Source organism: Pezoporus occidentalis, unplaced genomic scaffold (genome assembly GCF_034315485.1).
Source record: "Pezoporus occidentalis ecotype Australia unplaced genomic scaffold, CSIRO_AGI_Poc_V1 ctg269, whole genome shotgun sequence".
Taxonomy (NCBI): domain Eukaryota; kingdom Metazoa; phylum Chordata; class Aves; order Psittaciformes; family Psittacidae; genus Pezoporus; species Pezoporus occidentalis.
The window spans coordinates 263,207-290,915 of NW_026914600.1; the positions used below are offsets into that span (position 1 = coordinate 263,207).

Genomic DNA, 27,709 nt, shown 5'->3' on the forward strand with positions numbered 1-27,709 from the left:
TTTTTTGTTTGGTTTTCCTTTTCTTTTTTTTTTTATTTTGCATTCGTGAGGCAAGCAGGGATAAAAAGCAGCGCTGGGGACATGAACTGACCATTTCATGTGAACAGCACAAGTGAACAGCCAGAAGGGTGGAAGACAAAAATCAACACAAATTTTGGTGTGTTGAGTTTTCCCATAATCTGTGACTACTTTTGTCAACCAGATTCACTCAGAGATTCTTGCCAAAAATGCTGGAGCAGACCTGTGAGCCCAGCCTCTGGAAGGTGCAGAGTACCTTTTACACAGACACTAATGTGACACTCTTAGAGTGAGAGGCAGATTACGACTAGCATAAGTGACAGGCCTTTTATTTTGACACTCACTGAACCTGCCAAACAAGGTTGAGTGCTAAATCTCTCAGAAAATGAAATCTTAAAATAGGAACCATGCACACCTCTCAGGAGAAGGACACTCCAGAGGAGTTCTGAGCCAGTCAGATTCCTGTCCTTTCCCTCACCATGTCAGATGCCCTGCAGGAGCAGTGGTATCCCTATCTTTGGTCATAGGCTGGAAGTTTTTTCAGTTGAGATTCTCCCACTATATATCCAAAGTGAGTCCTGAAGCACCCCCTACCTCCCTCCACCTCCAAACACACACCTGTGCCGCGTGTGGTACCACAGAATCAGCTTAAACCCCTTGCCCAGCACCCAGTCTGGATGACAGAAGAGTGACCTTTCATGTAAAAGCAGACCAGTGTTTTTCTGTTTGTTTTTGTTTGCAGATCACCCTTCCTTAGAAAATCTCTTAGAGGAGAAACACGTTCTTTCACCATACATTGAAATTTAACAGCACATTATAGAATCATAGAATTACAGACTGGTTTAAGTCAGAAGGGACCTTAAAAATCATCTAGTTCAAGTCCCCTGGAACAGCAGAGACAGCTTCCACTAGACCAGATTCAAGACCCATCCAACCTGTCCTTGAACACTGGCAGGGACGGAGCATTCACACTTCCCTGAGCAACTTGTTTCAGTGCCTCATCACCCTCACAGCAAATTATTTTCTTTTGCAACAGCCTGTAAGAAACAATGAGGCTGCAAGAACACAGCCTCATCCTTCCCCTACATTGAAAACCATTGGTTTGGGGATCAGACTATCTCTTTTCAAATGCCTTTAGAGACATAAGTCCGCAGCATTGTCACTGTCCAAAGTGGACTTCCTCAGCAAGAATTTGATGTAAAGCTTCCCATGTGGCTCTTAGTTTGATCTGTGATCCTCAGTTCCTCCTCTGGAATCTGCTTCCTTTCTCAAGACATGGGAGAAAGAGAGCAAAAAAGAGCAAAACCACCCACCAAGACCGAGACTGTTCCAAGAGCTTATACAGGTTATTGTCTCTTCTGTCAGAGGAGACAGCATAGTTAGGAGTCAGAGCTGGCTCTTTAAATTAGAAAAGACAGACTTGCAAAGGCTGGAAGACTACCTGGCACATGTATAGAAGGCATTGTTGTTTTACTTCCTGACTTAAAAAGCACTGTCACACTTTCAGGAGTTAACTAAATTAAGCCTGCTTCTGTTAAACATCACCAGACTGACAGGGCTTTGTGTAAAGTCAAGAAACTGTTCTCTCAGATTTCCAGAAGGATCTGCATTGTGTCCAAAGCTTTCTGGAGATCTGAGCATGCCACAAAAAACATTTTTCTATGTTTCTGCTTTAAATCTTCTCATTCATCTCCCCTGTCAGAGCTGGCCAGGAGCAAAAAGGCTGTGGAGAAGAGCTGTAGTAGTAGCAATGAGGTGTGGATGGAGAATATCTTAGAAGTTTTGCTCTCCTAAAACTCAACTGCAGATCAGAATTCAAGCCACAGATTTGAATCCCATCTAGAGCTAAAACCCCCAATGCTATATGAAACTAACTAAAAGTGGGCAGGGACAGAACAATCTTCCTTCTCATTTGTTGACTGCAGAAAGTGGAGGTACTGTCCACCCCAGCAAAGGCAGTTTACTAGCTTCTTCCCCACTAAATCAACCTAATACCTGCTGCAAATGACAGTGCATGGAAATCTGTTATGACAACATCAGAGCAAAGAAAACCGGAAGAAAGCAAGTGAAAATTTTCTAGCCTGTAGCTGGACTAAGCACACAGACATGTTGAAGCTGATCCTCTGCAATACGGTTCTGCCACTCCTACCTTTGCTGGACAGGTTTACAGCTTAAACTGGCAGGTTTTACCTACAACACCTTCAGTGGTATAAACCAATCATCTGCAAAAAGAAATGAATGTTTTTAGCACTATCCCACCTGTCAGCCACCAGGGATTCGTGAGAAATACCAAAACATCACAAAAACTTGTCACTTACTAGAAGTGGGCCATGCAAACCCTCCACTCTTTTCCCAGCTTAACTGTAAGCAACAAGCATCCATGGGGAATAGGGACACACAGGAGAAAAAGCCACACAGCTACCACAAGCAAAGCACACCCCAAACGTCATCACCCTGTCCAATGCATGAAGTCAGATCTGGCCTCTTATGAGCTCTTCTTTCAGCCAGCTGGGGTGACTGTCAGTCAGACTCCCTGACAGTCTTAAATCCCAGCTGATGAAACTGAAAGCAATGTCAGAACAGATGCAGAGCTTTGTAGTGAGACTGACGCAAAGTCACATCTTGCTTTAAGGAAACAGCAGCATTTCAAAGGCTGAGCCTGGCTCTGATGACTTGCAGCAGGAAAGAATGATGAGCTGAGCCATGAAGACACCAGGCTGCATTCTTAAGCAGGCTCCACTGGTCTCACTAATTGCTGGTGAGTTATCTGATCATCCAATATTCAGATTACAAACTGCCAATATAAAACATACAATGTGGCTAATGCCTGATTTTAAGTAGTAATGGGGGCTATTTGGCTGCAGCAAAAAAGGAACAGACCTTCAAATCCTGTTTGGTGACCTTCACAGTCCTTGAATTAGTTTAACATAAAAAAGAAGCAACAACTGTACAAGCTCTCCCCCATGTTTGTGATTTTTAATCTAGCGAAAAAAGAAATTGTTAGATGACAAAATAGTGAAACTGTACTTATTACAGGCAATAGTACTTCTTCCTTTAGTCTAATGGTGCTGCATTTTGGGGCTGACACAAACAGCATGATTCAGGACAGAACTGTCTACCTTGAAAGACGAGGTGAATCGAGAGATTTAGAGATAATGTGTTGGAAAAAACTCAGAGGTCCTTCAGCCACTTGGCCAAATCTTATACCATCCTGACTGAGGGGTTTTTCCAACAAGGAAATAATATTTTATTCCTCAAAACAGCAGAGCAGCAAATAAGCTCTTCTGCTACTCAATGCAAAGAGAGGCGTTCATGTCTTTGTTGGGATTTAGCCTGGTTTTGCCTCTACTACTAGTTTGGTTTTGCCTCTACTACTTAAAGTAATTCCAGAGGGAAGGGTGTTGGCATGGTAGCCACTTCTGGAGACAAATAGAAATGGGAACGCTGTTCATACAGGCTCTGGGATGTTCTTAGCTTCTAAGTCCTAAACTTCTGTTATGGACTGCTCCCTGTGGAGGTTTTTGGGAGAAACCCCATTTACACAAAGATTAGATTATCCCTAGGCCTCCAGCTCAGGAAATCAATTTCTCACTCAACCATTGCATGATCTGGGGCAAACTGCTCAATTTCTCCACCTGTAAATCACAAGCATTAATGCCAAATAAACTGTAATAATAATGAAAACATTAATTAAATTATATATTCAACATAGAATTTATTATCATAGAATTCTAGAATGGATTGGGTTGGAAAGGACCTTAAAGCTCATCTAGTTCCAACCCCCTGCCTCAGGCAGGGATACCTTCCACTAGACCAGGTTGCTCCAAGCCCTGTCCTGACCCTGAGCACTGACAGGGATGGGGCAGCCACCAACTTCTTTGGGTAGCTTCTTCCATAAGGTCTCTCATGGACTTCCTCTAGCTGTGGACTACTTACGGTGACAAGTGAATGCGCACTGACATCAAAACTGGAATGAAGTAAGGCTTTGTCTGTGATGCAGACATTACCTTTGCATTAATATTCTCCTACATGCAATGAAAAAAAAAAGTCTGAATAAATAAAATCTATTCAGACTTTCTCAACATACATTTCTCTGTGTGTACATGCTTGTTTCCATATAGTAATGGTGTTCTGTAGCAATAAAGCAGTGATTCCTAGATGACATGTTCTTGCTCTGCAACGTAGTCAGACTATCCTAGCTCTGAAAAAAAAAAAAAGGATAGCTTCAGAAACAGCAAAATACAAACAAAACAGATAGAGGGAGGGGAAGGGAGGATGCACTGTGTGATCAGACAATAAATTACAAATAGCTGTTGCCTTCTCACCTTTCTTGTCCTCTGGGTGGTAACATAAATAAGTAACTGATGGGGTGAGAGAGGGCTGTCCTGAAGAGTTCCTTATTATGAGACAAGAATTGTAAGTCAATTAAAATTGTTGCATATTAGTTTCCAAACAGACCTTCTGGCAACACGGCACTCTGGTCTGAGGGCCAGAAGTGCAACTTGGTCTGCGAGGTGGTAGAACAGCACCAGCAATGTCTGGTTATTCAGACACAGATTCTCAATTGCAGTGGTACTGGAAGAGAACAGTGAAATGAAAAAAAGAGCATTTGTTAGAGTTCACATTTCTTGTCTTTCCAAGTAGGTGAGACAAATGCTGAGAGTTCTGATAAATCACAGCCAGGAAGGCAGAAGACACTATTCAGATGTCCTTCATAGCTGAACTCCAGCACTAATCTGTGTGCTATTTGCTTCTATTTATTTTGCATCCAGTGCTGAGTGGGTGAATCTGCTCAGCACCATGACAGCAATGTACACAAGTTTTGCCAGCCAGCTCAGCAGGACAAAAGTTATTGAAGTGAGGATTTCAGCTGAATGACTCTACAAGGTGCCCTAGCCAGTGCATAAGAGTAATAAATTCTGCACTTGAGGAGACATTTCAGTAACTCCAGAAGCATCACCCAGTGGGATCTCGTTAGTGAGTATCCAAAGTGACATCTACTGGTATAGATCTGGATTAGCGTGAAACATAGGAACAAAGTTAGAGCAAGGCAGAGCTGCAGAAAGAAGCTGACTAATGAGCCCCAAAAGGTATTAGTGTGGAAATCAGAAGCTGGAAACTGATCCTGCTGAGTTCTGCTAAATAATTGAACTTTTAACTATCATGAAGCAGATGAAAAAGATGTCAGCTTGCTTCTGAGCTCCAGTGGTTTGGTAATGGTGCCTCCCTTTTCTAAATTTGAAAATGACTGAAAGCTACAGAGCAGAAAGGAATCCACACAACTTGTCCCATTGGGGAAGTTCCATTAGTTTAATGTTAAGAAATAAGACCTGGCACACATATACTTTCATTAGACCATCTAGAGAATTCTGTACATGTAGTTGGGTGGATTCACAAAGACCAAGATGTGTTGCATATCCTGGGATTTCCGAGAGAATATAAAGATGAAACTATAGGGGTTAGGTAGAAACAGATTCCCTAAAATCACTCTGAAGATGACTGTGGCTAAGTATGGCTTTGGAGGTCCTTAGCAGGTACATTGATCCCTGTTTCATGCTTAAAAGCACACCTGAGAAGGCACCGTTCTCTCTCTAAACTCTGAAGAGACACTGCTGAGCTTAGGCATACCCATGTAGCTTTGCTAACCTTTGCCTTTCTAGTTGTGCTTCCTTTTACTGGAGGGGACCAGTTTGTTCACCTCTTTACAAAAGACAGTCACTGCTTCACAGACAAGGGGACTTTTTTGACATACAAAGCAGAAAATTATATATGGCTGGAATTTTCAAAGGTTGAAAGTGTTAGAGAAATGGGTGATTTAGTAAAACCTCAAAGTGCTGTAGTCCAGAAACAAGTTTGATGCTAAAGAACTGTCCTCTAAACTATCAAGAAAACTGTTCTAGAAATTCAAGAATCCAGATGAAAGGCAACACAGGCCAGTCCAGACATCCTTGCATACAACTGGTTTGGGGAACAAGTTCCGGCAAAAGGTCAGAAGTCTAGTCCAGGTCAAATCACTTTATACCCTTGAATGTCCTCACATACCAGCATGATAATGATCTGTTGCTATGGTGCTCTTCAAGCACCCTGCAAATGTCCTTTCCTTCTTCCAACTCTGATTGGGCTTAGAATCATAGAATCATACAATGGTTTGGGTTGGAAAGGACCTTAAATCAACTACTTCCACCCCTCCTGCCACAGGCAGGAACACCTTCCACTAGACCATGTTGCTCTAAGCCACATCCAAACTGGCCTTGAACACTGCCAGGGATGGAGCATTCACAACTTCCTTGCGCAACACATTCCAGTGCCTCACCACCCTCACAGTAGAGAACTTCTTCCATACATCTAACCTAAATCTCCCCTGTTTAAGTTTAAACCCATTATCCCTTGTCCTACTGCTACAATCCCTGCATGCTTGTAGGCCCTCTTCAGATCCTGGAAGGCTTCTATGAGATCTTCGTGCAGTCTTCTCTTCTCCAAGCTGAACAGCCCCAATTTTCTCAGCCTGTCTTCATATGAGAGGTGTTCGAGCCCCTGATCATCCTCATTACCCTCCTCTGGACTTGGTGCAACAATTACTCCAGGTTCCACTGCCCTCAATAACCAGTGAATCAATTGTGTCTGGAGCACAGTAAACACCACAAGACAGTGCCTTTGCAGCATTCTTCACCCAGAACAGACTATGATTTAATTGCTACAAAGAGTGTATTTTTCTCTGTGTCATCATCACTGATATCATGACTGCTCACACCTACTTCCTAGCCCACTTCTTGGAAGACACAATATAATCTCCATCTTGCAAAGCATCACACCAGGAAGGTCATAGCCAGGCCTAATGCTTTCTAATAGCCAGAAGGCCTGTGACCCAGCTGTAAACACTCCTTGTTCTACAGCACAAATTGTTTCTTTACTGAAAAAGACAAAGAAAGTACTTAAGGCGGTTTTTTTCTCTTTTTTTTTTTTTAATCCTGAATTTCCAAAAAACACTGTGGAAGCAGAAGAGTATGTTAATTAATACCTCTCCATCTGTGCCATGCATACATTTTAATCCCTGAAAATCCATTTTAAGGTCCACACACTGAACAGTAGCCAGAGGTCCATTATAGTACAAGTGCTAAATAAAAATTCACATCACTGGTTTATTATCAATGATTAAAAAGGGAAGAGACCAGACAGAATGTTTCTGCTCACTGAGATATGAATCCTGTCATTTGAATTACAGAACATGATTTGTTGCTGAGGAAAATCTTTTGTTTTGACATGCAAAGAATACAAATACAATTTTTGCACTTTTTTTCAGTTGCTGGTAAGCCTCCAGTAAAAAAGTACTCTATGTATTTCTTCCTCACAAGGAAGGCTGCACATTCAAAATTACATTTTCAGGCAGTGAAAATTTATTCCTCTGTACAGGAGTTTTTAAAGCCCTTCGTAATATCTGCATCTGAAGTTAGACACAAATGAAACATCCCATAGATGCAGTAAGACCAAAGAGTTTTGCTAACAGTGTGAAGCTGTTTTTACATCAACAAAGTTTTACCAAAGTTAAGTTTGCACTCCTGAGCTTGGAGCTTAGTTCCAAAGGTCTGATATTGCTGTGGAAGAGAGTCAATTCACATTCTGGTATTTTTCCTGCCCTAAGACAGGATTTTCACAGCTATGCACGAATTATATATAAAAATATGCAAATGATATATGAACAGTAAATAATTAATTCATATTCCATGTTGATTATCTCACATAAGGATCTAGGACTATAGCTATAAATCCTGATTGCTTTCTTGTCTGAGTGGTTTAGTGCCAAAAGTGAGTTCAGCCATCAGATTTTAAAAAAGAAAAAAAAAAAAAAGTAGCATTATGAAAACATTTTCCCACTGGGAAAAGCACAGGTTTAACCTAGGACATCTCCCAGTGCCAGCAATCCAAATGCTCTCACTTTTCTAGAAGTAAATTCCAGTAACACCTACTTTAAACAGTGAAAGACCTGGAAATTACATGTCTTAAATACCTATAAAGAACTGAATAGCTTTCATAGTTTTCCTGGAAAATTCCAGATGTTTCAGAGACTCTTACTGCACAACCATATTTGAAAGCTTTTAAAGGCCCCATAAGAAAAATGGGAAAGAATAATGGCACACACCCAGAGGCAGAAGGACTCACACTTTAAGAGAACAAGGACTGCACATTCTCCCGCAGTGTGATATGCTGCATGCATGAACAAATACCAAACACCAGACTTCACCATTTCCTTATTGCCAGCAAAGGGATAATGAAGTCCTGAGCATCTCTTACTATACCATACAGGCTCACTGATGCAACAAGATGTTAACATTTTTCTGTCCCCAAGGCTTCAGTCACATAATGACCCTTCTGCTTTTGTACTTTGTAAACAGGAGAAAATCAACAAAACCCTTTGCACCCCACCAAGATAAATCTCACAAGAAACCATGCTTAGGATGAGCTCATCAGCTATGTTAAATGAAAGCATTTCAATAATAGCAACAAAGAATTAATCTCTCAAATGAGGGAATTCATTATTTTACCATCAGAATTTTGATACTGCATAATAAATGAGCTTGAGAACAACATTTTAAGGCATGGCAGAGATGAAATACCGAATATCTGCTTATTAAGGAAACAGTCGACCTCCTTTTGTGCAATGGGAGAACTGAGGTTCCTGGAAGCAAAAACGTATGACCACTTAAGCACTGTGCCTTTACACAGCACACAACAGTGTCAGTTACAAATGTAGAAACAACCTTAATTTTTCCAGGACCTGGATTTTCCATCTGACACCTTTCCATACTTCTCATGCAGATTTCATGCTCAACTTGGTGGGCAGGAATCCTTATTAGTAGAACTAAACTTTTGCTTTATTCCTCACAGCACATAAGGCTGGTCAAAGACACGATGGGCCAGAGACGCTTTCCTCTATTACTTTGAGAACTGAGTATGCAGCATCTACTGAAGCAGTTCATGCTCCATCTCAAGTATGGCCTAAATACAAACCTGAATTCTGTCTTGAAGCCAAGCCATTTGGACAGAGAGAGGACCATGCTAACACCCTTTTTGGTTGAAACCCACCTTTGTGAAGATAGATAGCCTTGAGCTCTTGCTACTTTTCAGCCTAGGCTCAGCAATGCTGACTCTCTGAAGCATGTGTAAGATTTGCAGGAAGCCAAACTACAGGCATTGTTTCACTAGCAGCCAAGATGCGTAGAGTTACAGAGCATGTACTAAGGTTCTTTTAGGCCTTGGGTCTGTCACAGTGATGGAAAAAATCATGTAAATAAGTAATTATGGATCATTACATGAAGGAAGCAGTTAGCTTTTGCTGCTGAGGTGTGCAGCTATATAACACAAACAAGGTCATCTGTTTGTAGAAGGCAGTATTTCCCCTAGGAGCACTGGAGACTGCACTGATGGTTGCTCTATATGTCGAGCTGATGGTATTAGCAAGGTAACAGACATTAGCTATCCAGCCTCACCACCAGGGTGCTAGCAACAAGACCTGACCTACCAGGCAGAGGGGCACTAAAGGATTCTTGGCAGGAGTGTTGAGATTCCAAGCCCAGATCAGCTCAGAAAGCAAGCTGCATATATGCATCTGGAGGTAGAAGGAAGCTGGAGTACACACCAGTTATGTTCTTTACATACTTTCAGTCCATTTTCAGTATCAGATGCTGGACTTTATTATTGGGTAGGAGCAGGTCCAGATATCAGATATTTCAAAGTGTCGTGTCCAAATGTCATCCTTAAAAATTCATTTACAAATGAAAATGTTGCTTACTTTTAATAAAGAAAAAAAAAAAAAAAAGAAAGACTGTTGTATAATTCATAGAATCACAGAATCAACCAGGTTGGAAAAGGCCTTTAAGATGACCATGTCTAACCATTGCTCCAGCACTGCCAAGGCCACCACTAAACCATGTCACTAAGGGCCCATCTACACAGTGTGTGAACACTTCCAGGGACTGTGATTCCATCACTGCCCTGGGCAGCCTGTTCCAATGGCTGACCACCCTTCTGGGGAAGAAATTGTCCCTAATATCCAGTCTAAACCTCCCTGGCACAGCTTGTAGCCATTTCCTCTCACTTCCTCCTTGGGAGAAGAGACCAACCAGCTCCTGGCTCCATCCTCTTTCCAGGTAGTTGTAGACAGCGATAAGGTCCCTCCTGAGCCTTCTCTTCTCCAGACTAAACAGCCCTAGTTAAATTCATTCTACCCTTTTGCAAAGTAATTTCTGTGCCCAGCTGCCATGCTGGGCTAGGGAAATACTTATCTCTATTTAACACACTGGATTTAAAACCTGAAGTTAGCACATGCTAACTATGTACACGCATACCAGACAGAATCTCTTTTTCAGTTTTCTCCTTCCCTATATTTCTATTTTTACAGGAGTTGGTGGAGAAATTAAGGTAATCTTTAAATAGACAAGTAATGAAGGAAATAATTTAGCCCTTTTTTGCTATTATTTCAACATTTGTTTCACATTTCTAGCCACCAGTGCTTGGAGACAGAGTCTTGTGTATCTTCAAATCCACCTTTTTGTCAGGACAAAGTAATTGCCTTCTTTCACAGATCTCTCAAAATCAAAAAAAAAAAAAAAACTTTAAAACCCAATACAGCTCCTTTCTATGGCTTTATCCATCTTTTCTAATTCTGAAGAAACCAACTTCATCTTTCAAATGCATGCTACCTGGGATTATCCCCAAGAGAAAAGAACCATGGGAGACTAAGCAGTGTTTTTGCAATGCATGTCACTCCCCAAAACAGGAATTCCTGTTGATAATCTCAAAGATCACCCACCACATCACTAGAAAAGCTTTCAACGCCTGTTCCAATCCAGAGATTTCAATGAGGTGAAATAACATTGCTCCAAGTATCCCTGTTTATCCTCTCTTCAGAGCCAACCAGTTGCCATATGGCTCAGGAGTCAATCCATTTTCAAGAGCCTTCACCACTCAGTACTTAGCCTGACTCAGCAAAATCGAGGTAGCTGACAGTATCCCAGTGAAATCCCCATTGGCTGCATGTTTCATCCAAGCTATGTGCATCTTACACATCAAGTTGTGAATTCTAGAATGGATCGCCTTGGATTTGTAACAGAAGGCATCCCAGATTTTTTTAAATGTTTTTACAGCAGTTTGCCCAACAGAAAGAAAGCTTAATCTGCTTCTGGGAACTCTTCAGTGATCTACCAGAAGAGACAGTGACCAGTGAAAATAGGACATCAGACCATCTGCCTGCAACTCAGACATTCATTACTCTTTTTTTCACTCCTCGTATCTAATGCAGACCTTTGTTATGGCTTAGAAACAGTTCAACCTATAAACATACATTGAACATATACTGCACACATTGATATCTTTATATTAATATATTACTCTAGATACATACTCATAAAATACATTATGAAACAACAAATTTTGATGAGGTAGGGGTTCTGCGTCTCCCTGGTAGCCAATACCCTCTTTTAAATGAGCATATGAATACCTTTCTCTGGCAGTGTCATACTTAGATAATTCCCTGTAAGTACTTTTTGTTTTTTTTTAGAAGTGTAATCCAGAATTTCTTTATTTGCTGAACAACTCTTAATTTCTTTTTACAAGATGCACTATGCCATCACAACAAGTCATCCTTGACCTTTCTTTCTTCATGAATCATAAAGATTGTGTCAGAAGTTTGACCCAGTGCAGACACAGTTTTGTTTGTGGACAGCCTCCCTCAGCCCTTAATGAGACTTTGAAGCTTTCTCCCAGACATTTTCTTAGGGCACTGTAAGCTGTGCAGTGGTAGGCCCTGCACAGGGAACATCTCTTATACTGACCAGGACTTCCTCATTCTGTCTACAGATATTTCCTATTGTTCTTTTTCATATGGCACAAGTCAACACACAGGCATTCATCATCAGAAACCTTTCCTCCAAACATTACCCACATTTCTTTCAAAGTTATCTGAGCTCCACGACCTCTTCTTATAAAACCATATTATTATACAAAGACAATTTTGACTCTGTCTTGAGGATGAGGCAGCAAAGCTGCCTTCTCCCTCCACACACCAATCACTAAAAGCTTATGTATGATAACAGTGGGGTCAGCCACCTTAAATCTAGCTTATTTCTCTGGTAAAGGTTTGTTTTCTACATTTCAATCTCTCTCAGTCCTCACATTTTTTCATTTCCTTCTCACACCAAATTGTGTCATTACAAGAACATCATCAACTCAAGCAGAAGAGAGTGCTTGCCAGTGTTAAGTCCCTCAGATAAGCAAAACTTTCTTTCAGATGAATCAATTCCCAGTGAGTAGTGGAAGCCTAGATATGAAAACTAGAGCAGATTTGTCACCTGTCAACGCAAGAAAGCCTTGGAAACAATACAAAAGATACTTGGACTGTATCTCTCAGAAACACACTGAATTAAGACCCTTCTTATACACCAGAAATGTAAGCTTGGAAAGCATCCTGAAAAGGAAAGAGAAGCTTCTAACATTTAAAATAATGTGAGCATTTAATAGATTATGAAAAATAGTAATAATTTTTCTCCCCTCATCATGAACTATTTCAACTTTACAAGGTTTTTCTGTACGGGAGATGTGTTTAAACCTCCCATACAGAAGGGACAGAGCTCGAGGGACAGTGCACAAGATTAGAAAGTTCAGTATGGTGAAGAAATTACCTGGCTCTATGGAGCCAGGGAACTGGTCTCAATTCAGCTGTAAAGCTGAAACCTGTAGCTCTCCACTGAGCATTATGAGATGCCCAGTGTGTGCTGAAAGCCAGATCCCTTACCTTGTCTCGAATCCCTTGTCTCATAACTTCTCTTTCAGCCTCCATCTTGGCATATTTGGCTTTTCTCTCTTCCTCTTGTTGCCTAAGAGCTTCCTGTCGTTCCTCTTCTTTCTTGGCAGCATCTGGGTCTTTCTCCTCATCCCCACCCAGCATCTTCCCCATGTCTTTGGTAGCCCCTAGGGAAAGCACAAGACAAAGTCAGCCCTGTAAGCATGTGGGAAAACCACCATGATTCCAGCTCTTTCCTTCCCCACAGCCAGGACCTCCTTCTGCTGGAAATGCTTTTTCTTCTACTGTGAGGGAGGCACACTCCACACAGAAACAGGGGATAGCTAGTGCACCCAGTCTGACCAGGTGGGTTACCTGGCACTGGTGTCAGAAGCAGGGCTGCAAGAGAAAGACACTGCATCTGTAGTCCTGAATGAAAGCAACATAATTTGTTTCCAGTCCCGAAATGGGTAAGCTGCCATCCACATGATGTTTTCACTCCATCAGCTCAGCCATAAATTCTTAGAATGGTTAGGGATGGAAAGGACCTTAAGGTCATCTAGTTACAGCCCCTCTGCCATGGGCAGGGACACCCAACGCTAGAACATAAGGCCCAAGGCTCCATCCAGCCTGGCCTTGAACACTGCCAGGGATAGAGCATTTACCACTTTTTTGCACAACCTGTAAGGGTGCCTCACCACCCTCACAGTAAAGAACTTCTTCCTTGTGTCTAACCTGAAGTCAAGTGGCTGAAGGTTGATTTTGGAAGATCTTTAATGTAACAGACAGCTGACACATTCAGAAAGGAGTAACACCATGGCTAGGAAAGGAATTTGAAATCTCAGTTGCAGGGATGAGTAATCCCAGTCTTAATTGCTGCCAGAAATTACACATACTATGACAGGTAAGAGCACACAGTATTACCAGACATTCGGAGCTGATCATGATTTCAAGGTTCCTATCACAGACCAGAAAGAAACAGCATCTCTGCATGTCTTTTATTGACCCTTGGACACCAATGCCTCTAATGCTTAGTGTGCAGGTAGAATCCTGGCTCTGCCTTGTGCTCTTTTTACCCCTGCATACGCATTGGTCTCAAATTTTCAGCCCCTATATGCTTCTGAGCCAGCTCTTTGTTATCATGCAAAGCCCTTGCACATCCATTCAAATTGAGATGCCTCCTGCATGCACCTGTCCCCACATGGCTGCATAAATCCAGCTACCCTGTATTTCAGAGGCATTTTTGTTGGCAAATGACTGGCAAAATTCCAGCTGGGGAGGAAAGATGGTGCTGGCAAAAAGGGGGGGGGCATTTACCACCATACTTCACCATCAGGGCACCAGAAGGCTGCAGCAGGACCAAGCTTCGTTATAGGATGAAGTGAAGACACATATCCTTTGGGAGTCATGTACCTTGCTCTAGAGCAGGTACACACCCTGAATCATTTACTAAAGAAGTACCTTCACCCTGAGAGAACACTGGCTGGTTGTATATTTAACATCTCCTACCTTGTTTAAGGCAAAGTTATTGGGCCTTTTCAAAGGCTTAGCCTGGAAGGAGATACTGTGAAAGTCCTTTCAAATCCTTGCTAGTTGCCACCACTGGAGGTTAAATAAAGTGAAGAGGTTTTCACAACCCCTTATCCCTCCCTTATAAATTACCTTTTCATTGTCCCAACAGTGCCAGAGGACTGCTCTTGCTCTTGCATTCCACATCAGTTCTCCGGAAAAACATCTGCAACAGGATGATCCTCCTGAATTGCTCCAGAGATGACAGTTACCAAGTTAACTACTAACTCCAAAAAACATCAAGGAATTCCTTGGGAGGTGAGCAGATACTGTAACTTTACCCTTGCACATTTCTTTTCCAGATCACATGTGGTGAGACACAGGCAGAAGTTGCCCAGAGAAGCTGCGGCTGCCCTGTCCCTGGCAGTGCTCAAGGCCAGGCTGGACGGGGCTTGAAGCAAACTGATATAGTGGAAGATATCCTTCCCTGCGGCAGGTGGCTTGAACTGGATGAGCTTTAAGGTCCCTTCCAACACAAACCACTCTGTGATTCTGTGCTTTTCCAGACCCCTAAATTGAAAGCAGCCCTGAACCAAAAGCAACCGTACAACCTCCCTGTCGTGGTTTAAAACCAGGCAGAGGGCTCATTCACTCACTCCCCCCCTTCTTTCCCTCCCCCTACTCCTGGAGGGACAGAGAGGAGAACCAGAAAGAATGCAACTCCCACAGGTTGACATAATAACAGTTTAGTAACTAAGGTATAACACAAATCACTACTGCTACCACCAATAATAATAATGATAAAGGAAATAACAAGGGAAGAGAATACATCACCTCACCACCAGCCGACCAATAACTCGCCCCCCCAGCCCAACCAAGAACTGACCCATACCTCCTCCAACCCTGCAGACTCCCAGCCCTTCCAGCTAACTCCCAGTTACATCCTGGGCATGACGTGCTGTGGTATGGAATACCTCTTTGGTCAGTTTGGGTCAGGTGTCCTGTCTCTGCTTCCTCCCAGCTTCTCCTCCTCCCTTGCAGAGCATGAAGCCCACAAAGTCCTTGGCCAAACCAAAACATCGTTGTTATCAGCTCTGTTCCCAGGCCGAAAGTCAAAACACTGCACTGCACCAGCTACCAAGAAGGAGAAAAATGACTGCTACTGCTGAACCCAGGACACCCCCCAAAAGTGACAGAGAAATGGCCCCTTTACTTCTCCCATACCAAAACATGGAGAAACTGGTTATTTTAAACATGATAAGATCTGGTTGTATTAACTTTTTTTTTTTTCCCAGGTGATAAATAATAACAATAAAGATGACCATCTTCATTCAGCTAGCTAACCACAAACATTTTGACACTTCCATTCTATTGGGAAAACTGGATAACTAGATGAAGACACCGATGGACCACAAATGATCTCATGGTCCATGGCCATTGTCACCCTTCCAACCCAAAGCCTTCTATGATTCTACGAATCAGATCTTGTCCAAGCATTTTTGTCCAAATCCCTTTGAGGTTATAGAGATGCTTTCGAACTCTTCCCCCTGACTACTGTGACATAAACTTTGTCATCATCACAACCAAAATTTACACAAGTAGGTGAAATTCTTTTAAACAAAATGCAAACTGGACCTCTGTTCTACTGCTCTTAAAACATTGCACTCTTATTTCCAGTCTTCCTTCAGTAGTCAGTACATCTGCTGATTACCCCTGAATGAGCTATACTGGCTGAGAAAGCAGTTTTCACCATCAGGATGAAATTCAGTTCCCAACAGAGATGACACAAGCAGTGTGAGTGTAGCTTCTTCCAGGCATTAAATCTAGACAAGAAATATCAGGCTCCCAAACTTGTTATGTTTGGACAGCAATCCTGTTTTGATATGCTTCCTTCACCCTTATGGAAGAAAGAGGTGTTTCCAGTGCATCAGTAACCTCCTCTGCAGCTAAGATGAGGTGATAAATGATCACTAAACAGCATTTTATGAAGAAGCTAGTTCAGTCTGCAATAAAATGGAGAGTAAGGAGAAGGTATTCTACAGTCAAGACCTAACCTACTGGTATCTAGAAGTTGTTCGGACTTTTTTCAGTACTAGTGCAACACACTTCCATTCCACAATGTCTTGCAAATTTAATTGATTCATCCATGAGTTTTTCTGACTCCCCAAAATGAAACAGCCCCGAACTTAGTACTGATAGCTCATACAACCATAAGGATGACAAGGGAGACAGAGAATCCCCTGTACAAGACTCCAGAGTAATCTGAGACCCCTCCCTAGAGTACTGCATCCAGCTCTGGAGTGTTTGGTACAGAAAAGACATGGACCTGTTGGAGAGGGACCAGAGGATGGCCACAAAAACGTTCAGAGTGGTGGAGCACCTTTGCTATGAGGAAAGGCTGAGAAGGTTGTTCAGCCTGAAGAAGACTCCAGGTAGACCTTCTTGTGGCCTTTCAGTTCTTAAAAGGGGTCTGTAAGAAAAAGGGGGAAAGACTTTTTTAGCAGGGTCTGTTGCTTCAGAATGAGGGGTGAAGGTTTTAAACTAAAAGAGTGAGATTCAGGCTGGATGTGAGGAAAGATTTCTTTACAGTGAGGGTGGTAAAACACTGGCACAGTTTGCCCAGAGAGATGGTGGATGCACCACCCCTGGGGACATTCAAGGACAGTCTGGATGTGATTCTGGGCAACCTGATCTAGTTGAAGATGTCTCTGCTAATTGCAGGGGGGGTGAACTAGATGACCTTTGAACGTCCCTTATGGGGACTTATGTATATTGTGAGCTTTTCAAACATCTCCTTTCTTCAGTCTTTCCATCTGAAAGCAGCCCTGAATCTAGATGCCAGTCTCTCTTGAAGACTTTTTGTTCTGCAGAGGTGCATAATCTAAGGCAGTTCTGATTTCTTACTTTTTTTGAGTCAGCTTCCACCAGACAACGCTTGTCTCAGTGCAGAGTTTGGCAGAATCCAATGGAAAGTTATCAGAATTGAGATGAGCAAAAGATGCCCATGGCAAGGGGGTTGGAACTAGATGATCTTAAGGTCCTTTCCAACCCTAACTATTCTATGATTCTATGTTACAAAAACCATGATCCAAAATATCTCTATTCGGGCTAAGGGTAGTTCAATAATCCTTAATTGCATAGACAAAATTTTTTCTGGTCAAGGATGACAACAAAACAACCTATCCACAAAGAAGCAGTACATACTGTCAACGGGTCAGAATAAAGCCTTTGACTATTCCACACCATTTGGGCAGCCTGGTCTTTCTGTTCCATTGAAAAAGGAAAGACAGAGAGGGACCTGGCCATAGGGCACCAGGCCATCATGTTTTGGAACAAAAATCTTCTTCAATTTAATACAGTAAGTCAATAGCCTGGAAAGATTTTGTTGTCTGTGCCCACACTAACCTGATGCTCTTTGTGACTAAAAAATGTAGCCCTACATCTGTTCTTCATTCGTTTACAACTGGAACAAACAATGCTTTTAGGAGTATTTTGGAAACCAAAGAGTACAGCTCCATGCTTGCTATAGAAAGCAATTTTACAACAAATATATGCACATTTCTTCAGCAATAAGAATGAAGCCGCCTCTGCTATCTGCCTCCTACTCCTTCAACTGGGGAAAAAAAAAGTGCAGGGTCTTTTCCTTCTGCAGTTTTATTAGCAAACAGGTTACTATTTTTCATCAAAAAAGCAAAAGCCACACCATTTATTGCAGCTGAAATAAAGACCCCTGACTTCCTCCTGTTAAAGTTTTAAACATTTACTAAAAATGTAACTGCCCTTCAGAAAGCTTTGCATGATAATCCAAAGTGATACTTGCATGAACAAAATACAGTGTTCATACATCAGTACTGAACAGCTTCAAAAGAATCATAACAATTTATTAATTAACTATAACTAATACACCTACTGAAATGCATTAGTGATTCATCTTTCATAAACAAAGAACTGATGCCAAGTTCACTTGAGGAGCTCACTTGAGAAATCATAATATCTTTGCAATGCTGTTTCTCTGGTCTTTTTGGTACCGTGGGGATCTCTGATGAGGATCATTAACATTGTATTAAACAAAGAAATTCTTAATGAAATTCAAAGCTCAAAGAACTTAATGGAACTCTACTGCTGTTTACTTTTCCAGATCCACTCAACACAAGTGTCTTACACATTGGACAAGGGGAGTGTTCCTATGCATTTCTGCTCCTGGGCCAAACTATGGTTTTAGGATTATGTCCAAGTCAGTGAGATGCCTATCTATTTCAGCATTAAGTTTTCTGATACATCAGAAAAATGTTATTTGAAGGATCCCAGTGAAGTCCATCTGAACACATCAAGTGGTGAGCCACGGATCATGAGGATTGTGCAAGTTACGTAGCTGCAGAACACAAATGGGCATGAGAAAGGGATAGAAAAGGAGCACTCAAAGAATCAGTTTACATTGTTTACAAATTAACGATATTGAAAAAAGCTGCACAGGAATGTATGGATTTGTTTTTTTTGTGATGTTGTTTCCTCACACAAATTGGTTAGATTATCTTCCAAACACATAAGAATGCAAGACTAGTCTGGTCTACCCCTTGCTCCAAGGATTAGCCTTATGCTGCTCCTGCCAGCCCTTGGTCTCACCTTCTATCAAAGTATTGCAGAGTTGAAGGCAAAACAGCAAATAAGGCTGTGGTCAACAGCTAGCTGGCCACTGTAGTGCTCATTACACTGCAATACAGACTTGGTCTGCTTTTGGTCTTTTCATTTTTCCTCCATGTCCATTTTCCAGGTTGCTGGTCAGCTTACTATTTTCTCAGCACCGGTATTACTCAACCTACCCAGCAGGAAAGACTAAGGTCTGAGGATACCCAGCACCTACAATGGCTTTACTGAGACTTGTCCCATGTAACAAGCATGGCACTAAAACAAACATACAAAGGTAATAGTGAGAAGTTATTCACAGAATCAGAAATGTGATAAGATACTAGATGATTATTTCAGTGATCAAGACATGAGGGTGATCATCAGAATGGTAACTGTTGCTCAGCTTTCCTTATTTCACATCCTGGAACTGTCTACAGCACCTCGGTCTGTGTTCATGGCATAATGTGAAAAAACTCTTAGGCCTTGTCATTCCCTGCTCTTTCTTCAGAAAAGTGTTCTGAACAACAAGCATTTGCTTCACTGTCTGTAGTTAGACAGATAATCTTTTCTTTTACTGTCCCTGGGGTCCTTTGCTTCAGCCATCCCCCCTCCCCAGACTCAGGTTTATCTGTTTCTGGTATTTTACTTCAGTCTCTCCCCTTCTGGAACCAGATAAACAAACTGCATTTTCAGAAGTCTTCTTATTGGGAAATAAACTAGTAAGTTAAGCAAACTCTGTGTAAAGGTACTTGAAATATTTAAGGCTATTTGGAAGTATTTGGAACTCCAGCTTTTTGGAGACAAATGCCTCTTCTCACCACTACAGTAGTGTTTCATTTCCTTTACACACCACAATGCAAACTTTAAAGGCCAGTGTTGAAGAGCCTTTTTAAACTTGGCATAAACCCAAGTGGAATCAAATACAGCTTTCTAGGAATGTTTTTTTTCTGAGGTAGCAATAGGTTCTAACATGTGCAAGAGCAATGTTTCACTCCACAGATAGGTATTGAAGCCTAAAACTGAATGAAGTAGATAGGCATGTTAACAGAATGTAATGATTTTCCTATTTCACAAGCTGTTGGGGAATCTTCTTTGGCAGATGAAAGAAAATATTCTTTTTAGAGCAAGACTCTGCCAGACACGTCAGCATAATTTCTAAACAAAAATGTTTGTCTCTGCTTTTTCTCTGCGAAATCCCGTCGCTGCATAGGGACAGTTTCTCTCCAACTGTGATGAGCAGTACAGTACTTGCACAAAAAGCAGCATCTAATCTCAAAGGCACTTGTGCATCTGTACAACAAATGCATCAGTCTCTCTTCTGTTTTCTCTTTCTATCTTATAATTACCAGTTCAAGTATTTAAGTGAATTCTCTAGCTAGTATATGATTTATTCTGCTTTACCTGCAACAGTGAAGTTGCCTATGCCATGTATGTAGAGAAATCAGGTGACATTCTTCCTACCAGATCTCAGACCCACAGTAACACTGCCCTGGACATATGAGCTTTCTCTTATTTTTCATGGAATCATAGAATTATTTAGGTCAGAATAGACCTTTCAGATCACCAAGTCCAACCTTTACCCCAGGACTGCCAAGGTTGTTACTAAACCATGTCACTAAGGGCCTCATCTACACATTTTTTAAATACCTTCTGTGGCAAAGTTTGGGGCTGTTTCCTCTTGCTCTGTCACTTGTTCCTTGGGAGAACAGACCAGCCACCTCCTGGCTCCATCCTCCTTTCAGGTAGTTGTAGAGAGCAATGAAGTCCCACGTGAGCCTTCAGCATAACATGCCAGGTTCCTCAGCCATTCCTTATCACACTTGTGCGTCAGGCCCTTCACCAGCTCTGTTGTCCTTCTCTGGACCCGCTCCAGCACCTCAATGTCTCTCTTGCAGTGAGGGGCACAGAAATGAGCACAGGGTTTGAGGTGCAGCATCACCAGTGCCCAGTACAGGGGGATGTTCACTGCCCTGGCCCTCCTGGCCACACTGTTGCTGATACAGGCCAGGATGCTGTTGGCCTTCTTGGCTGCCTGGGCACAATCTGACTCATGTTCAGTTCCATCAATCAGCATCCCCAGGTCCTTTTCCACCAAGCAGCCACAGACATTTACTGCAAATTCTGTGGCCTTTCAGGTATCATTGCGTAATGAAGTCTCTGCAGAAGATAAGTCAGGTTTGCATCCTTCATCTGTCTAGGGCACAGTGGTTGAATATCCTCTTAGTGCTGGGTGCTGAAGTCTGATAACTATTTTTGTTTCCAGGTTTTTCCTTTTTCCTCTTGCTGCCTTTTAGCAGGATCTAGCTGGCAGAAGTTAGGTAAAAGGAGGCTGAGGAACCTGTCTGGTGTGTGTATTTTAGTTTTGGGAAAAAAGATACCTCCTCCTGTCCCTTCCTTCTGAAGCTGCAGGACATTGATGGCTCCTAACCTGGTGCTCTTCAGCAGTGGACAGAGACAAAATGTGGGATGGGGAAAGGAGAATCATAGAATGGTTAGGGTTGGAAAGAACCTGAAGATCATCTAGTTCCGACCCCCTGCCATGGGCAAGAACACCTCACACTAAACCATCTCACCCAAGGCTCTGTCCAGCCTGGCCCTGAACACCACCAGGGATGGAGCACACACAACTTCCCTGGGCAACCCATTCCAGTGCCTCACCACCCTAACAGGAAAGAACTTCTTCCTTATATCCAATCTAAACTTCCCCTGTTTAAGTTTGAACCCATTACCCCTTGTCCTACCACTACAGTCCCTAATGAAGAGTCCCTCCACAGTACCCTTATAGGCCCCCTTCAGATACTGGAAAGCTGCTATGAGGTCTCCAAGCAGTCTTCTCTTCTCCAGGCTGAGCAGCACCAACTTTCTCAGCCTATCTTCACACGGGAGGTGCTCCAGTCCCCTGATCATCCTCGTGGCCCTCCTCTGGACTTGTTCCAACAGTTCCATGTCCTTTTTATGTTGAGGACACCAGAACTGCACACAATACTCCAAGAGAGCAGAGTAGAGGGGCAGGATCCCCTCCTTCGACCTGCTGTTCATGCTCCTTTTGATGCAGCCCAGGATACGGTTGGCTTTCTGGGCTGCGAGCGCACACTGAGGCCGGCTCATGTCTCATCAACCAGTATCCCCAAGTCCTTCTCTGCAGGGCTGCTCTGGATCTCTTCTCTGCCCAAGCTGTAGCTGTGCCTGGGATTGCTCTGACCCAGGTGTAGGATTTTGCACTTGTAATGGTTAAACTTCATGAGGCTGGCATCAGCCTACCTCACAAGCGCGTCGATGTCCCTCTGGATCCCATCCCTTCCCTCCAGCATATCAACCAGACCACACAGATTGATGTCTCTTCAATTTAGAGACAAGGATGTCATGCAGGACAGTGTCAAACGCTTTGCACAAGTCCAGGTAGGTAACATCAATTGCTCTACCCCTGTCCATCAGTTCTGTAGCCCCATCATAGAAGGCCACCAAATTGGTCAGGCAGGATTTCCCCTTAGTGAAGCCATGCTGGCTGTCACCAAGCACCTTGTTGTTTTTCATGTGCCTTAGCATGCCTTCCAGGAGAATCTGCTCCAAGATTTTGCCAGGCACAGAGGTGAGACTGACTGGTCTGTAATTCCCTGGGTCATCCATTTTCCCCTTCTTGAAAATGGGGATTATATTTCCCTTTTTCCAGTCATTGAGAACTTCACCTGACTGCCATGATTTCTCAAATATGATGGCCATTGGCTTTGCAACTTCATTCGCCAGCTCCTTCAGGACCCGTAGATGGATTTCATCAGCTCCCATGGACTTGTGCACGTTCAGGTTCTTAAGATGGTCTCGAACCAGATCCTCTCCTACAGTGGGCCCATTCTCACAGTCCCTGGGTCTGCCTTCCAAGACTTGGGTGGTGTGGTCAGAGTATTTGCCAGTGAAGAGCAAGGCAAAGAAGTCATTAAAAACCTCAGCCTTCTCCAAGTCCAGGGTAGCCAGTTCTCCTGATAGCTTCCAGAGAGGGCCCACGTTATCCCTAGTCTGATTTTATTTGCAATGTATTCAATGTATTTCAGTGTTGCTTGTGGGAATGTCTGTAGGAGTAAAAGCCTACATTTTACCTTTGGAGAGGTCTGAACCAGTGAGGTGATGAACTCAGTTTGTTGGGGACAGTGTGTCCCCAACCCAAGATATCTTACTGGGACAGGCTGGCCCGCTGGCCCTGATCACATTGAGCTTTGCATGTACATCATGAGATATTCCCTCTCATGAGAAAGTTGGAATTGCAGGTGTGCTACTTAAATACATATGTACACTGAAGTAAAGCCTGAAATATAAATTATCTTTGAAGTACTGCAGAAAAACATAATTCTTTGAGCTGTTTTTATGGTCTTCAATGGGGCCTGCTTAGGTGAGCTCATGACTTTTCTAGACAGCCTGTTTGCAAACAAGAGTAGTACTTTTACCAGTGACTGAAGTAATAATGAGCCTTTCCTAAGGGTCTTGTGTGTCTAAAAAGGCAATGGTAGAAGTGCTCCAGTGTGGTCTGTGATATAGAATGATGCACTCAGATGAAAAGTAAACCAGTCTCCTGCAGAATGTGAGATGTGTGTATGTGGAACTGAGACATTTTTAACCTTTCACAAAACCAAACTGCAGCACACTGTGAAAAGACAGATGTATTTGCCACAGGTTTTTTTCTGCTGCAAAACTTTCCCCCAGGTCAGAGGTAGATGATAACCCTCTTGCAGCTTCTGTCTTCCCACATTTGTGTTGTACATTTGTCTCAATCATCTCACCATGTACCACCATCTTGTGCTTCCTGACATGAAATGGTGTCATCCTATGCATCATGGCTGTTTGGTATGCAACACACTTAATGTATCAGAAAATACTTGTTTGTGCTGCCTTGTAGGCTTAATGAGAAGTCACAGAGCAGAAAGGGCATGAATGAAATTCCATCAGGGGATATAAACTATTTCAACTAGGAAGTATGCTTATTTTTTACAACAGAGGATGTTTAGAAGCTCATGAATCACCTGGAGTGAAGATTTCACTGCACAGAGATTTTAAGTATATTAAATCAAAAGTGTACAGCACAATAAGAAGTAAGAAGAACACCAGCTCTCATGCATAAAAATTGCATACTGCTGTCAGGCAATTTGGTCAAACCAACCCCATGCAATGCTACAAGCTTGGGGAAGAGTGGCTGGAAGGCTGCCCAGAGGAAAAGGACCTGCTGTTGTTTGACAATAGTTGAATATGAGCCAGGAGTATGCCCAGACAGCCAAGAAAGCCAACAGCATCCTGGCCTGTATCAGAAACAGTGTGGCCAGCAGGGCGGGAGCTGTGATCATCCCCCTGTACTGCCAAGTCCTACAGTTTGTGAACACTTCCAGGGACGCTGATTTCACCACTGCCCTGGGCAGCCTGTTCCAATGCCTGACCACCCTTTCAGGAAAGAAGTTGTTCTTAATAACCAGTCTAAACCTCCCCTGATGCAGATTAAGGCCGCTTCCTTTCATCGTATCACTTGCTCCTTGGGAGAAGAGACCAGCCACCTCCTGGCTCCATCCTCCTTTCAGGCAGTTGTAGAGAGCGATAAGGTCCCCCTTGAGCCTCCTCTTCTCCAAACTAAACACCCCCAGCTCCCTCACATGCTCCTCATAAGAGCACATTATTGCTGATAAAAGCCAGGATGTGCTGGGGGAATGGTTGGACTTCATGGTCTTAAAGGTCTTTTCCAATCTAATTGACACCCTTGTGTCCTGCTTATTGGCAGGAAGACATAATGCTGCATGAAGGCACTGGGACTGGCCATGAGCTAAACCATCACTGAAACACGACATCCTCCCACACCAAATTTCTAAACAGACTGCAGTCAAATCAACAGTCATTACAAGCCTTTCCCATGCAGTTGAGTTATTCTGACGAAATATCATTGTGAGCCTCTACATAGCAGCAAGGGGTGTAGCAGTTGTAATATATTCTACCTGGTGAAATCACTAACTTATCAGAAAAGGTAGGAACTCCTTAGACATAACTAATGCACCTTCACTTATTTTCTTAATATATATCAAGAAATGTGGATGCTTGCTAACAGCAGCATAGCAATACACTGGAGCTGTGATGCTTCTTGGTAGCTACAGTGGTATCACTGGGGTGGTACCTAGCAGACAGATAAAAATGTTATTTGGAATAGGCTGTTACTCAAATTAGGTGCTTGTAAACCTCATCTTATTGCATACAATCAAGTTCTGCTTGATTTGAAATATATTTTCTCCCAGTGATTTGTCATGTTTTCTCAAGCCTGAGGGTCAATTGGCAGGCTGAGCAGTTGAGGAGATGAATTTTCATGAGAAGCTGTGGAACTTCTTCCATCGTCAAGAAATAACAGTGATTGCAGACACACCATGCCCAGAAATAAACTCTTTAAATCTGGGTTGCTCCCAGCAGTTTCTTCATAGAGGCGCAGACAGAAACATAATATATACACTTTCACATACACAATATTGTATGTGTTGGTCAGACTAGATTTCTCTCCTCTCTGCAACTTGAGCTATTTGAGTTGTTTGTGGGAGTTTAATCTAGGATGGGACACTGATGAAACATAAATAAAACCCCAAATAGACAAATCTATCTGGAAAATTAAATTCAGACAGTAAAAGGCAAACTGCACCTCTATGAGTTTCAGAACAGAAGCTATCAAAAACTTCCCTCAATTAAATAAAAAAATAAAAAAATAAAAAAGTACTTCACAGATGTGACTTCTGAAATCATCCATGTCATAACCCCAGCAGCCTTATTAACAACATTTGAGGTGACCAGATTCTTTTTCAATGCCTGAAAAGTTTCTTTGACAAAAGGAGTTGTATGGTATGTTTCATAATCCCTTGCAGAGTGCTGCCAAAACTGGTTCAGAGTCAGCCAATTGTCTACACACATCTCTCTGCAGCACAGGAACAGTGTAATTTGCAATTCCTTTTGCATGGAGATGTGAATGAGGAGTTCCAGGCTGCAAGAGCTTCCTTGGTAACACAAAGGCAGATGAGCTTAAATTTATACAGGGGGAGTTCAGGTTATACATAAAGAAGAAGTTCTTTACTGTCAGGGTGGTGAGGCACTGGAATGGGTTGCCCAAAGAAGTGGTAAAAGCCCCATCCCTGACAGTGTTCAAGGCCGGACTGGACAAAGTCTTGAGCAACATGCTCTAGTGTGAGGCATACTTGGCCATGCAAGAGGGTCAGAACTAAGTGATCTTAAGGTCCTTTCCAAGCCAAACCATTCTGTGATTCTGTGTTTTTTTGACTTCACATGAGATTTGCTTCAAAGCCCTGCACTGAATGACTTTCTCAGCAAGAAATCTCTGTGTTAGCTGCTGCAGACTTCAGCCATTCCCTCCTCTGGGGTCACTTGTTGAGGCAGTCCTGCCTGCATCCCTCCAGCAGTCATGCCTGGTCTGACTCCTCCCTGTCGTTCATTCCTGAGCTTGCCTATCACTATGGCTTGAGGGAGCTACCTCCATGCTATCGTTGAGCTAGTCATAGAATCAGAATAGCATGAGTTGGAAGGGACCTTAGAGCTTATATAGTCCAATACTCCTCTAACAAGCAGAGACATCTTCAGCTAGGTCAGGTTCACAGAATTACAGGATCACAGAATCACAGATTTTTTAGGTTGCCCAGAGCCCCATCCAGACTGGCCTTGAATGTCTCCAGGGATGATGCATCCACCGCCTCTCTGGGCAACCCATTCCAGTATTTTACCACCTTCATTGTAAAACTTACTTCCTCACATTGACCCTGAATCTCACTCTTTCAGTTTAAAACCTTCACCCCTCATTGTGTCGCAACAGGCCCTGCTAAAAAGTCATTCCCCATCTTTCTTACAGACCCCTTGTAAGAACGGAAAGGCCACAGGAAGGTCTACCTGGAGTTTTCTACAGGCTGAACCTTCTCAGCCTTTCCTCATAGCAGAGGTGCTCCATCTCTCTGATCGTTTTTGTGGCCATCCTCTGGACCCTCTCCAAAAGATCTATGTCTTTCCTGGCAAAGAAGCCCTGCAGATGCTCCCGGCCCATTTTCAGCTCTTGCTTCCCACTGTCTCTGATTCACACAGAAGTTACACAGCATGAATGGTCTCCTCTCTACCCCCATACACTCAACTTGTAGCACTTCCACTGGAGGAAGAGAAAAACTTTAGGGCAATTATTTCCTGGAAGGAGTTGACAATGTGCTGCAACCTGTAGGCAAGCTTGGAATCATAGAAAGACTTGGGTTGGAAAGGACCTTAGGATTATGCAGTTGCAACCTCATGCCACAGGCAGGGACAACTTCCACTAAACCAGGTTGCTCCAAGCCCCATCCAACCCAGCCTAGAACACAGAATGCATCACAGGATATTCCAATCTGCTGAAATAGATGTGAAATGGATAAACCAGGTCATGAAAGAACTAGCACATTCTCCCCAATGTTTTTTAAATACTGTTGCCTGCACAGTGGCTGTGGTCTTGTTGCGACTATGGAACCTCGCAAGAAGGTTTCCTGGCTTTTTCAAGGATTCCATGCAGGTCACAAAATGGACTACTTCCAGAAAGCTGCAAAACCAAAAAGATCCTCCAAAAAAGTAGAGAGGAAGCAATACTGGAGCAGTCGGACCCTGCTGAGTTCAAAGCCTACAAGAGATCTGAGAAGCCAAAATTTTGTCATAGGAAACAAATACTGAAGTTTTTGTTGGCCTGAGACATATGGCTTTATTTGTAGAAGAGTAATGAAAAAAACTCACAGTGGCATGGCAGTTATTAACATATTG

General features: G+C 42.7%; 1 protein-coding gene across 1 annotated transcript in view; it reads right to left on the minus strand.

Moving 5' to 3' along the window:
* The window catches only part of LOC134166660 (complexin-1), a 107,146-nt gene that overhangs the window by 26,635 nt on the left and 52,802 nt on the right, over positions 1-27,709 (minus strand). The window contains exon 2 of the mRNA XM_062624526.1: positions 12,806-12,981. Coding sequence (XP_062480510.1) covers positions 12,806-12,981 — 176 coding nt within the window. The remainder of the gene's footprint in view (positions 1-12,805; positions 12,982-27,709) is intronic.